This window comes from Eublepharis macularius, chromosome 2 (genome assembly GCF_028583425.1).
Source record: "Eublepharis macularius isolate TG4126 chromosome 2, MPM_Emac_v1.0, whole genome shotgun sequence".
Taxonomy (NCBI): domain Eukaryota; kingdom Metazoa; phylum Chordata; class Lepidosauria; order Squamata; family Eublepharidae; genus Eublepharis; species Eublepharis macularius.
This window is the reverse complement of record NC_072791.1, coordinates 68,575,683-68,588,788: the sequence shown is the minus strand read 5'-3', so window position 1 is coordinate 68,588,788 and position 13,106 is coordinate 68,575,683. Positions and strand designations below refer to the sequence as shown.

General features: G+C 39.1%; 1 protein-coding gene across 4 annotated transcripts in view; it reads left to right on the top strand.

Moving 5' to 3' along the window:
- Positions 1 to 5,598: 5,598 nt before the first annotated feature.
- LOC129324358 (cytosolic phospholipase A2 epsilon-like) overlaps positions 5,599 to 13,106 on the top strand; it is an 84,644-nt gene continuing 77,136 nt past the window's right edge. For 3 of the 4 annotated variants that reach the window (XM_054971586.1, XM_054971585.1, XM_054971583.1), the window contains exon 1: positions 5,599 to 5,677. In XM_054971586.1, coding sequence (XP_054827561.1) covers positions 5,651 to 5,677 — 27 coding nt within the window. In that variant the 5' untranslated portion in view covers positions 5,599 to 5,650. The remainder of the gene's footprint in view (positions 5,678 to 13,106) is intronic. The other variant, XM_054971584.1, reaches the window with a different exon arrangement.

Genomic DNA, 13,106 nt, shown 5'->3' with positions numbered 1-13,106 from the left:
TAATAATAACATATGTTGTAAACCGCTCTGAGTGGGCATTAAGTTGTCCTGAAGGGTGGTATATAAATCAAATTTTATCATCATCATCATCATCATCTAGAATCATAGAGACATGGAATGTACAATTATATTGCAGGTGCAGTACTAAGGTATTAACATAGATCTTAAAACAATATTATATACAACACTACACTTTTTTTATAGGCAAGTTGGACAAGTATATAAACAACTGATGTGTATAATAATATCATGTGCTTTCCGCAGCAGCAGTTTCTCTGAGAGTGAAGTATGCTGGTCTGACTCGGCTTTTTGTCTCAAATGAGAAACAGCAATTTAAGACTCCTGTTAACCCATGAGATACCACAGCATTCAATAGAAGAATCAACTGAGCTTCTTTTTTCAATAACACTCTGTCCCTGTGGCTTTCAGATTTAAAAGTAGCCCAGAATAAGAAGTCTGTTGAGCTCCAGTTGTGTTCTAAAAAGTATTGAACAAGAGGGAGCCTTTTATTTTTAAATTTGTTTTGCCAACATAAACCTTCTCACGTGAATGTTTAATATAATATAAACTTTCCCGTCTGACTTACATGTGGTAAAATTGTTCAAAGTGTATAATTTCTTGTCCAGTGGATTAGTGAAATTTTTCATGCGGCTGGTGATTTTGCAGTTATCACAAGGAAAATGTTCTGTTTGTGGATTAGATCCCAGAAAAATACATTATGAATTTACAGGTTAGTATATGTTGCTAGGTTCCAATTGATCTTTTAAATTAGATGTTCTTTTAAATGAAATTATAGGAATAGCATCTAAATATGTTCCAATTTCTATATATACTCTTCTTAAGATTAATGCTTAATTGGCTGAAGTCTTGTCAGTCTTGCAAGGCCAGTTTTTTTTCTTGCTTAGCAATAATTCTCAAGGCTAGATAGTTTATTATAACTAGCTTCCTGACATTCTACTTTACCCCTCCCACCCTCTGTCTGAATTATAAGGGCTCCTTCCTTTTTCCTGTCCTCGTATCTGATCAAGGGAGCCCTGACTCTTGAAAGCTCATACCCTGGAAATCTAGTTGGACTTTTAAGGACCTAGTCTACCCAAATCTTGCCTATTACAAGTAGATATGGGCACAAATCGAAATACAAATTAAATTTCATGATGAATTGGGCTGATTCGTTTTGCGAAACACTTTTCATGGGGCCGCAGTTTTCACAAAATTCATGACTTTGGGGGCTGATTCGTTCAATTCATGAATGATTTGTGATGCCAGACAGGCTGGCACCAATTCATTGATTCCCTAGGCAACATAGGCCTGGAATGTCTGCAGACCTTTTTGTTGCCATTGGAAACCCCAATCTTAGCCCACATAACCTTGATAGGCAGCTCTCCCTGCCAACTGGAGAGCTTCCATTCTGCCATACACAGCAAGTAGCAGGGGGGTTAATCCCCTAGGCAACTGAGGAGATGGCCCATGGAAACACCAGTCTCATCTCTCCAAACCCTGTTAGGCAGGTCTGTCTCCCAACCAGAGACCTCCTGTTTTGCTCCATGTGAGCATTTCTTATATAAGGCACAGCTCTCTGCCTCGTGCTTTTCAGTTCCAGTAGACAGATGGAGAGGGAGGACCTGTTGCTTGGAGTGAGAGAGTGGATTTGGGAGCTTTTGGCTGGATTTGCTGCTGCTTTAAAAGAGATTGAAAAGCCTCTTTCTTATTTTCAGCTCTTGGCCTTGCTGGGAAGGTTATTGGGTGAGGGTGCCTTCTTTCTTCCACCCCACCCAACCCCAGTCTCAGGGCATTGCCTGGCTCTGGGGCCTAGCTTGACTGAGGCCTACCTTTTTCCCCTTTAATTTTCTTTGCTTATATTCTTATTTAGAGCATTTGTTCTTGCTGGCTTATTGGGTGCAGGTAGGTGGAGGAGAGCCTGCTGAAGTTTCCCTGCGATTTTGTTATCTCTGGGTATGAAGGGGTCCATTGAAGTGCCCTGGGTTCTGATGAATCACAAAACTAACGAATCGTTTTGCAAAACGGGACAATTCCATGAAAGTTCATGATTCATGATTTGTGGAATGCAACGAAACACGAAATGCTTGTTTTGGTTTTTCCCATTTCGTGCCCATCTCTAATTACAAGCAGTGGCCTTGGAATATGCTGATCACAGTGCCGGTTATGGGAAACCTCTGGTTGCCAGATTCTCTTTTAAAAGAGTGGCCTTTCTGTGAAAGTCCTGTACATTGGTACTGTTTCTCCAAATCCTCAAAAGCTGTCTGTAAGGCAAATGTCTCTTTAAATTAAGTGGATGACAGCTACTATATCTAAGGAATGAATTTTTATCTGTGAGTTTCTTATATAAATTCATAAAAATCTCTATACTTTAAGATAACCATGACTTTGAAGAAATTAATTGGTCTCTCATTTGCATGTAGTTTAAAACTTGATACTGCATATCAAGCAAGTTATGGAATGCCAATAAATTATCCTGGCTACCTTTCTATAGCAAGACAATGTCATCAATGAAGCACTACGAAGTAATAATGAACTCCAAAAACGGATTGGCAGTGGAGTATACAAAGCATTCTTCAAAGTGACCATATATAGGTTGGCTATTTCAGGTGCCATGGCAACACTTTTAATTTTTTTTTCAATGCTATCTCTGATAATCCCATAAGAAAAAATATAGGAAGTTGTCTGTTTTTCATTTAAAGTATTTTCTATAATAGAAAATGGCTCCACTTGAATGATATTATACAAAGGTTACATTGAGGGTCGTCAAAAGGACATCTGTGTCAATGTGTTATTTCAGCCAATTTTTTTATGCAGTCAGCAGTGCATAGAAAATATAATATCTAGGAAACAAATAGCCTGAGGGAAAAAGCCCATGTATTTGGAGATTGATTCCCAGACCAAATCATTGCCCAAGACAATGGGTCTGCTGGGGGCGGGGGAGATAGTCTTGTGAAAGAAGATGTAAAAGACCAATGCTCTAGGGCTGGATTTGTCTCATGTGGTGAGTTGTTGCCCTTACTTTCACCATCCTCTGACACAATCCTGATCTCATTTTGAATATATTTAACCGGGTCATATTATATGGAGTATAATATAGTCTGTTGTTAAGCTATCTATATACTTCAGATTCATAATCCTGTCTGTTCCGTATTACAATTGCATCCCCTTTGTCTGCTTCCTTTGTAATAATGTTGTGATCTGAAGTGTAGCTTTTTAACACCATTCTGGCATTCTGGGAAAAGTAAAAAGATCAAGCTATTTTTCAGGACACTGGAATTACAGAGTACATTGAGGTGATATTAAGCAGAGCAGACCAGGGTCAATCTATAATGATAAAAAGAGCCAGTTTGGTGTACTGGTTATGAGCGCAGGACTCTAATCTGGAGAGCTGGGTTTGATTCCTCACTCCTCCACTTGAAGCCAGCTGGGTGACCTTGGGTCAGTCACGGCTCTCTGGAGCTCTCTCACCCCCACCCACCTCACAGGGTGTTTTGTTGTGGGGATAATAATGGCATACTTTGTAAACCACTCTGAGTGGGCATTAAGTTGTCCTGAAGGGTGGTATATAAATCAAACGTTATTATTATTATAAAAGGATGTATCTGTTCATTTGCCCATCTTTGGCAAGCATAACATCAGAAAATAAAGTTAGGAGCCTTAAAATTGGCCACCAGCTTCAAGATGATCATGGAAGTTACACTATCAAAAATGAGGGGAATCAGAACATCAGAACATCTGGGCAATCTCCAGAACTTTTCATCTAAATAACATCACTTGACAAGTAACATCCCATTGAGCCTCTGTTAAAGGGACAAGACATCTTTTTCTCCACATTGTTGGCAACACTATCCATGTATGTGTCTTGACACTAACTGCAAATGGTGATGCACCAGATTTGGGATATACACACACACAACCAGCACCAGCAATTAGCTGTGCAGGCATGGGGGAGGGGGTAAGGGAAGGCCAAATAAAGCTGCAGTGTGAGCAGAAGAAGCCAGTAATTGGTGACAAGGGGGCAAGGAGAGAAGAAGAAAAGGCTGAAGTGTGGCAATCCTTGGACTGTGGGCTGACCTCTTACAAGATCTTGTTTGCCACACCTGAGGCTAGGACCACCCATGGGCTGGCCATGGATGTGACAGTTTTAAAAGGGAGCCAGAGGCAATGGCCAAAGAAGAATGAGTAGAACACCCCCAGCCTGTGAAGGAAGTGTCTGCTAAGCAAAGAAGGAACCAGGTGATGCTAAACAACTTCCAGTTCTGGGGTTTTGTGTCCCCCCCTTTTCTGAGGAGAGGAATGCAGGGTGACTCCTTGGCAGCAAAAAGAAAAGCAACCCTCTTCCCCACTGAATGAGGAGGGGGACAAGCATGCACATCACACTTGTGTTTTCCCAAATAGCTGTAGTGGAAGCATTTGGGAAAATGGTGCATGGAGAAATGTTAACCATCTCTTATTATATCCCCTAAATACAATCAGCCCCCTCGCCTGCTATTGTTATTTACTAATTAGAATGGTTCAGAAATATGTTCACTGATCTCCAAGCTTTGTTTCTTAGTACTTGTCTTTCTTTCAGCTCTCATATTTGGAGGTGTAGGTAACATTTACAGAGCTCTTATCCAGACTAAGCAGACAGCCATCAGGAAAGGAGAGGGGGGGAAGCACTATTTAACCCTTCCCTTAGCTGTTTATGTTGGAAGGGGAGGATTTTGTGCTGTCTCCTCAGGTTTCAGAGGGGGACAAACCAAAGATAGAGTGGTCAGGGCACTCTATTTTCTGTTTACTATTGTTTACTGCTCTGACCGTCCTTTAATTTGCAGATTGCTATTCTCAGGATTTCCTCCTCCTAACTTCCTCTCACTCCTCTTCCTGGCTTTGTTTCAGGCAACACCTCTCTCCTTCTTCTCCTGCCATCTTGGCAGCATGGATGCAGGCCTTGTCTTGCCATCCATGTCCATCCTTAGACTAGATAGGATCTATCTCTCCTCCTTTCCTATCAGAGTATGGAGTTCCTGCAATAAAGAACTCTTATTTCTTTTCAACATATAAACCAAGTGTATGCTTTTGTTGTTTTCACTCCTGCACAAACACTAGCCAGCAGAACGAGCTCACAATCACCTATAATCATGCTTCCTATGCCATACGATAGATGCTGCTAATGGCCCAAACATGGAATCCTTTAATTAGGTTTCTGGGTCCTACATAATGATTTATTTATCAGTTTATCTGCTGAAGATTTCCCCCTGCCCCCTCTGTTCTTTAATACTTTTCTCTCTAGAGCTTAGATCCTGTTTTTGATCTCTTGGTGATAAACGGAGCTTGGGAGAGGGACACAATTATGGGCAGAAAGAATAGCTTGTTCCTTGCTCTGTATAAAGTCATCTGTAGATGATGTACTTGATTTTTAAAAGCTCTTGGGAATAAGAATAATGGAACCACACATAACCTGTAGTTCAGCCTTCATTTCCTCACTTCTGGATCTTCACTCTTTTTGTTTGAACATCAAAGAGGGTGGGGTTATGGGAGTATTCCTCAGGCACTAACTCATAAATATTTGTCAGTTTGCAAGCTGCAAATATTTCTAGAAGGAGTTTTGCAAAGTATTAATGTGCAAGTGCCACTCATATCTGGCTTCCACACTACAGTGACTACAATGGAATCTTCTGACCATGTAAAAATGGTAAGGAAACATAGCTAAAAACAACATTCTATTCTATATTTTTTATAAACCTCAGTCATTATTTTGGTGAATGTGTATTGTGTTAGTTCCATTTCAATAGCTTTTAGAGTCTCTAAGAAACAATTCCTGTTTAAACTACTCTTATAATATATGATTCAAATAAAGCTGCTTATCTGTGTGTTTCTTAAAGAATATAAATATAACGGAAGAAAGCAGGAAGAGTTACTATTTTGGATTAATTATATTGAGCATGTTATGCTTGCCTGTAAATTCTACCACGAAATACGTATAAAACATATCCAACCTGTACTGAAGAAGCTTTCGAGCCTCCCTGACACAGAGCTAACTAGTAAGCTCCTGTTAGGTGCCGATCCCCAGATCACATTGGCTAGTGCCAGATTTTTAGCCGCGACTTGTAGAATCCGCAGGGAATGTGCAAAGGAGTAACATCTGCTTTTATTTTTAATCCTGAAAGCCCACACTTTTGTATTTATATTGCCAAGTTTTTATATAATTATTTTTACAAAGTGGTGTATTTTGTGTATGATACTTACGCTTTTATAAGTCTGTACTGGTTATTAACTGTAAATAAATAATCTGATCTGATCTGATCTGATCTGATTAATTATATGGATATAGTCTTATCTCTGTGGTGTTGAACAGAAACAATTAGGTTATACTGCTGTAAATCCTGAATTTAGTATTTGTAATGATATTATATAAATTGTAGAAATTGTTAATGGATGGGGATTGTCTTTTTTGTATGTTATTATTTCACAATTCCTTTTTTAGAATGACAGCATCATGATAAATTGACAGGATCTTGTCAAAATATGTCTAAAACAGTAGTATACAATTCCTTTTTTTGCGACAAGGTTAATGAGACAATGCACTTTATAAAAACCAAGCAAGAGATGCTTGGTGCGATCTCAAGGCTATGGAAACTTACAATGTGTACTTACCATACCAAGCTCTTGCTTATCATACCAAGCTCTTGCATAAGTCCCACTAAATGCAAGGAAGCTTTTGCAGATGAAGACATGCAAGTGGATTATGCTCTCAGTCACCAGACTTTTAAATACGTCATTGAGTTCCAAGTGTGATGAATCAGTATGCTACAAATTCATCACTGTCAAATTTAAAATTGTTTATTCAGCATGCATGCATGTGTCAATCTGCTTCCTGTTTCTGAAACCAGCCCAAATGAAATGGCAATTAAAAGATTATCACTTGACATTCAATTAAATAACAGTATCAGAAATGCTTGAGGGGGCATGGCTCCTCAGGAATCCTCAGGAGGATTCCTGAGGAGTGAGCTCCATCTGTCTTTGATCCCTAAACCTCTTTAAACATTGCCAAAACTACTTTCAAAAGCAGAAAATTATAGGTAAACAAGGGCTCGACAAAAGCAAATCAAAACCAAAAGCTTCAAAACAACTACAGGACTTTTTTCATCATCTAAAGCTACAGCATTCCCAATCAACAGTGCAGACAAAATGGTGACCGAGGGAAGCGAGGGAAGCAAGGTAAGCACGCAGACTGCCCTCCCCCCCATGATTCTATGTTAACTTCTCTACTTGGGAATATGGAACAGATAATAATAGAAAACATGACAGCTCTTATGAATCCCTTACTTGAGAAATTTGCCGAACTTAAAAACTCTTTGATAAGAGTCACTCAAAAGGCAGAGAGTGCATTAAAGCTTGGTACAACTTTACAAGAAGAGTTCTGTTCTCTTGAAAAAGAAAATGGCCTCTTCCATGACAGAGTTCTAAACTTAGAAGTCTCAGCTTGGCAACTTCACCTAAAATTTAGAGGCTTTAATAAAGATCAGCAATCTTCCTTGCAAACTGGCTTGCTCAGGAACTACAGTTAGAAGACAGAGTGGCCTCTTTGATCTCTAAAGCTTTCCATCTAGGATCCCTTAATCACCCCAGAGACATTCTGGCAGTTTTCCCTGACTAGAGAACAAGAAAGATAATATTAGAAACAGCCAGATCCCGAGGCTCGTTCTCCTTTCAAGGTGAAATGATCTTAATATTTTCTGATATTCCATCTGAAATAATGAATAAATGTCAAGATCTCAAAGCAATCATGGAAGCACTTAGGCAAGCAAACGTGAACTATAAATGGACAAACTTAATAAAATTACCAGTAAGATATAAAGATGAAGTTATTATGCAGAAGATCAGGAATTGGGTCTAGCCTTGTTGCAAGACATTCACATCCCTTTACTCACTGACCCTAATAAATCATCACAGAAAAGAAAGATGACGCAGACTGATTCCTCCAAAGGGCAGCAAAATCCCAGTTTGACGTGCCTGACTGCGCTATTGCTTATTTATATATTAAAAAACCTACTATTACCTATGACAAGATCTTCTTGAATTTCTTTCAAAGAAGTTATGGCTTAGACTTTTAATATACAACACATCTAGACATCTTCCCATGGGTCAGTAATGACTTGGTGCCTGCACAGGGGACTACCTTTACCTTTTACATCTAGCTGAGGTTTAGGGAGAAAGGAGGGGAGGGCTTATTTTCTCTTGCCTTCTAGATTACTAATATCCTTTCCTTATTGGAACTAATTCCAATGACCTGTGTGAGACACAAAAACCTCATAATGGTCCAGAAGACTGTTTAAGCAGATTATTTCATTAGAACTTCTTTCCCTTTCTTTTTTCCTTTTTCTTATGGGTGTACTATATACCTAAGGAAGTAACAAATAATACCTTTGTGTTTAATAATGTGGGGTGGATGGGAGGATGTGTGTATGTTGAATTAAATTGAAAAATTCTAGTTAGTAACTCTATTTGGGAGGTTAAAGGGGGAGATTTAAATATAACAAAGTTCTGCTGAATTTTATTTATCGGAATTTACAACCTCTTTAGTAGGGGAGGGTGGGAAAATAGGGAAGGAAGGGATTCAATAACAGTATGAAACTTTATAGAGTATCCTAGTTAATTTTATTCAATATAGTCACAATAACATTGTTATTTATAAGGTGAAAATGCATATAATATCTACATATACAACTAGAGCTAGGCACAAATCATAATATGAATTTAAAAAATGCATGAACCAGGCTGTTTCATGGTTCATGAAAACACGGTTCATGAGGCTGCGTTTTCCACTAACTCCATGACTTTTTTTCCCAGTTCATGAGAGTTGTGAGCGGTTTGTGAAGCCAGACAGGCTGGTGCTGCCAATCCATTTATTCCCACACGAAATGTGTGAAACTGACAGCCCCATTCAGGGCGACAGAAGAAGGGGGCTGTCAGTTTCAAACACCCCGCGCCGGCTTCAGCAGCCAGCACTGGGCATTTGAAATGCCACGAACCACGAACCACAAACCGATTCATGAACCAGGGAAAAGTTCATGGATGCTCATGGTTTATGGTTCGTGGAACGCGATGAACTACAAATTACGTGGTTCTTTTTTTCTATTTTTGCCCATATCTATATACAACCTCAAGTTATCTCACAGATTAGAATGACTAAATCTGCTAGCATTTATATGTTATGTTATTTAAAGTTAACTAGCTTAAATTTTTTTGACATTGTTGAGATGCCTGTATTTCTCACTTTGATTTGTTGTGAACTAAATGAAACATTTCCATTATTAGGATAAGTTGTAACCTTTCAGAAATATTAATAAAAATATTTTTTTAAAAAAAAGAAATGCTTAAGTCAGCAGCAGCGACTTTAATTGGCATTACATCCATATTAATGACAGAAACACTCCACACAATCACAGTTCGGTCTACAAATACATAGCTCACATCATAGACACAAGATACAAAAATTTAACTACAGTTTTGATGACTTTTTAGTTCTGATTAGCCAACAGGAAAATAATTTGACATTCATCAGGTTTCCCTATTTGCTCTCTCAGCAACGGATCAATAAATTGGGTGTATATCACAATATTAAGTACAGTACAGGAAAACATGTTCCAGAGTTTCTATGTCCCGCTGAGCACAAGTACATAACCTGTTAGTGTATGGCGTTTTGTGAAATTGCCCATAAAGTATTGTCGAGTGTAGCACATTAAACCGAGCTAGCAAATAAGCTCTGTGATAATGTGGGACCATTAAACAGGTAAGGTACTCTGCCCTATACCCATGGGGTAAAAACCTCAACCCCAGAGGTAAGAGTCTGCCTTTTGCAAGACTCCTAAGATTCTGAATCTCAGTGTCAAGGAGACTTTGTCTAATTAGTGCATAAGCTGATTTTTCTGTAAGGGAAAATAAATCTTCGATATTAATCCCTATTAAGTTAATTTTCTCTTCTATGTGGTTTAGCCACATAGATGGCTGAGACTCCATCAGCATATGAAAGATGAGGCTATCCTCATTATTCTTAAAATGTAGGTGTAACCAAAATTTGATAGTATTAATCCATGCTTTAGTCTCAAGCAGTCTTTGATTGGTTTCAACACAGACAGCTGCATAAGACACACATGGGAAGTTAGATTGTATTCTCTTCACTTCTTATTGAAAGCCATAATCCATATAGGTATTCCATAACACAATCCTGCACTAATTTTGTAGGTGATTACTCTAATAGCAGCAGGCACAAATTGATTACCCTTGGTAAAATAGAAGTGAGTGAGTGCAAGTACATTGCAGTTCATAGACTTTGTCAATTCCATTCTATGAGGAACCCAGCTGTCTCTGTAATTGAAATGGATTCCTAAATAACAAAAACTTTTGGCCTGTTCAACCCTATTACCTCTTATCTTCCATTTTAAGGGTTTCCACGCTTTTGTGAAAATCATCATTTTCAATTTCTCAAAATTCAGGGCCAATTTGTTCATTTCACAGTAATCATAAAAGTGTGATAGTAGTCGTTTCATACCAATTTGTGAGAGGGAAAGTAAAACGGCATTATCTGTGTATAAAAGCAGTGGAACATGGATTGCCCTAAGTCTGGGACTGTGGCCATCTATATCCTCTAAGAAGGGAGCCAGATCATTTATAAAGAGGTTGAATAATAGTGGGGCTAAGATACAACCTTGTTTCACCCTAGTATTTATTGGAATTTTTGGTTAGATCTTCACAAGAGCATCTAACCTGACAAGTAGTGTTTTGATGTAACTTTTAAATCAAAAATAACAATCTCTTACCTGTCCCAGCACTTATAAGCTTCTTCCAAAGTAATTCTCTTGAAACAGAATCAAAAGCTCCCTTAAGATCTAGAAAGGCCACAAACAATTTGGAGCCTTTCATTTTCTTATATTTATTCACAAGATGGCTAAGCACTACATAATGATCTAAGGTAGAATTCTCATGACAGAATCCAACTTCTTCTGATTCCAAAATTTGCCACTCTGACACCCATGCACTAAGTTTATTTGCTAGGTATCCTGCATAGAGTTTTCCTGCAATAGACAGGAAATTCCTGATGGGTCTGTAATTAGTTGGAAGTTGACAATTCCCTTTTTTAAGATATTGACACCAATATCGCGTTTGTCCAAGCATCGGCCATTAACCTTGTCTTGTCTATTTCAGTAAACAGAGTGGCCAAAAAGGGAGCCCACTACTCTGAGAATGCCTTGAACAATTCAGGTGGAATTGCATTAGGCCCAGGAGCCTTTCTGACCTTAAGGTGCTCAATAAGGGATTCTACCTCCTCAGCCTGTACCGGGGGCCATTCAGGACAATCAGCCAGATTGAGAAGGGTTTCCTCTGACAGGCTAACTCCATTCTTATGGAAGATAGATGAGAAGCAACCATACCACTTATTTGCTATAATAGGACTGTTTAAGGCCACCTTCTTATTCAATGAGTCTGAGATCAAAGCCCAGTATTTCTTTGTGTAATTATTTATTGTGGCCTGAAGAAGAAGATCCCAATGTTTTTGCATAAAAGCTCTTTGTTTTTAACAGTTTGATTTAATTGATACTTTAGCTCAAATATATCAGTGGTGGTCTTGATAAGTTCAATTTGCTATACTGCTTATAGCAAATGCCTGAGCTTTCATCCTTTGACATTCATTATCAAACCACCTTGGAGTACCTAACTGCTTATGAACTGGCTGTTGTGATGGTTACACCCCAAGAGCACCCACAAGCTGAATCATGATTCTATCGTATAAATGAATTAACTTTGAAGTTTGGGATGACTTCCTTGACAATGCCTTATATTCTGCTAAAATATCCGAGTTGAGAAATCTTGCAGCCTTGCAAGCCGCTTTACACGACCAATTTTTTTCATTCCCATAATTGGCTACATCAGTGTCCAAACTCCTGAGGGGGAAAAACTGGCCAAAAAACAGTATCAAGGGGAAATGATCACTTTCTGAATGCTCCCTGATTTTGAATGAACTCACCTGTCTCATAAGAAATGGGGGAATCAACATATAGTTTACCACTCTACACCCTTGTCTAGCGGCAAAGGTAAATTCCTCTGGAAAGTCATGACTAGAAATGGGCATGAACAGAAAAAAAATGAACAATGTTGTTCGTTGTTCATTGCCATCCACGAACAATGAACAAGGAACACTGACAAACATGATCCTGTCATGAACATGTTCGTTGTTCGTGGGGGCCAGAAGGCTCTCCTCCAGCCATCAAGATCCCTACTGCACCACTCCCAGAAACCCTACCTGAGCAGGCAATAGGAAATGTATCAATAATAAATAATAGCTTGGCCCCAGAGCCTGGCAACAGCCCTGGAACTTGAAAGGGTATATCCCTACTGCACCACTCCCAGAAACCCTACCTGAGCAGGCAGCAGGAAAGGTACCAATAATAAATAATAGCTTCATTTATTATTGTGTTTACCATTTACACAGAAAGAGAGAACATCTAGCCCTGAAAGACAATGAGTGAAGTCTTCCAGGGCTTTATCGAAGTTTGATTGGTCAACAGACAACTTCTTCTTCCACCCCTTCCAGTGACACTTATTCTCACAGTGACCAACTGTCCATTCCGCCTTGAAGGGAGGGGCAGGGAAGGTCGATCAGTGCCATGTTGCTGCTGGATAACCTGGATAATCTGTGTCTTTCCTCCAGGAGATTTTCATTCCAGACCAAATCTTTTCCTAAGATTTTTTTTCAGGCTATAATTCTCCCTTTATTTCCATTAATAATCATTTGCACTCATCCTGGAGGATTTCCTGTTTTTCTTTTTTAAGTTAACCTGTGAATGGAAGAAAGGGAAGGAGCCAGTGGGATCAGTCTCAGCTCTGTCATCTCAGCGCTGATCTTTTATCTTGCTTTGAACTTCAGAACTGAAAATCCCAGAAACAGAGGAGAATTCTTTCTGGGCTTAATGTGAGGTGTAGTTTGTCTAATGCCCTTATTCACAGCATCTTCACTCTCAGTGGACCAGTTGGACAGACTGCAAAAGGAAGTGACTGGTGTTGCCCTAAAGGTGGTATCCTTGTGATTTGGGGGAATTAGCATACAAGGAGAAGCCGTGTGT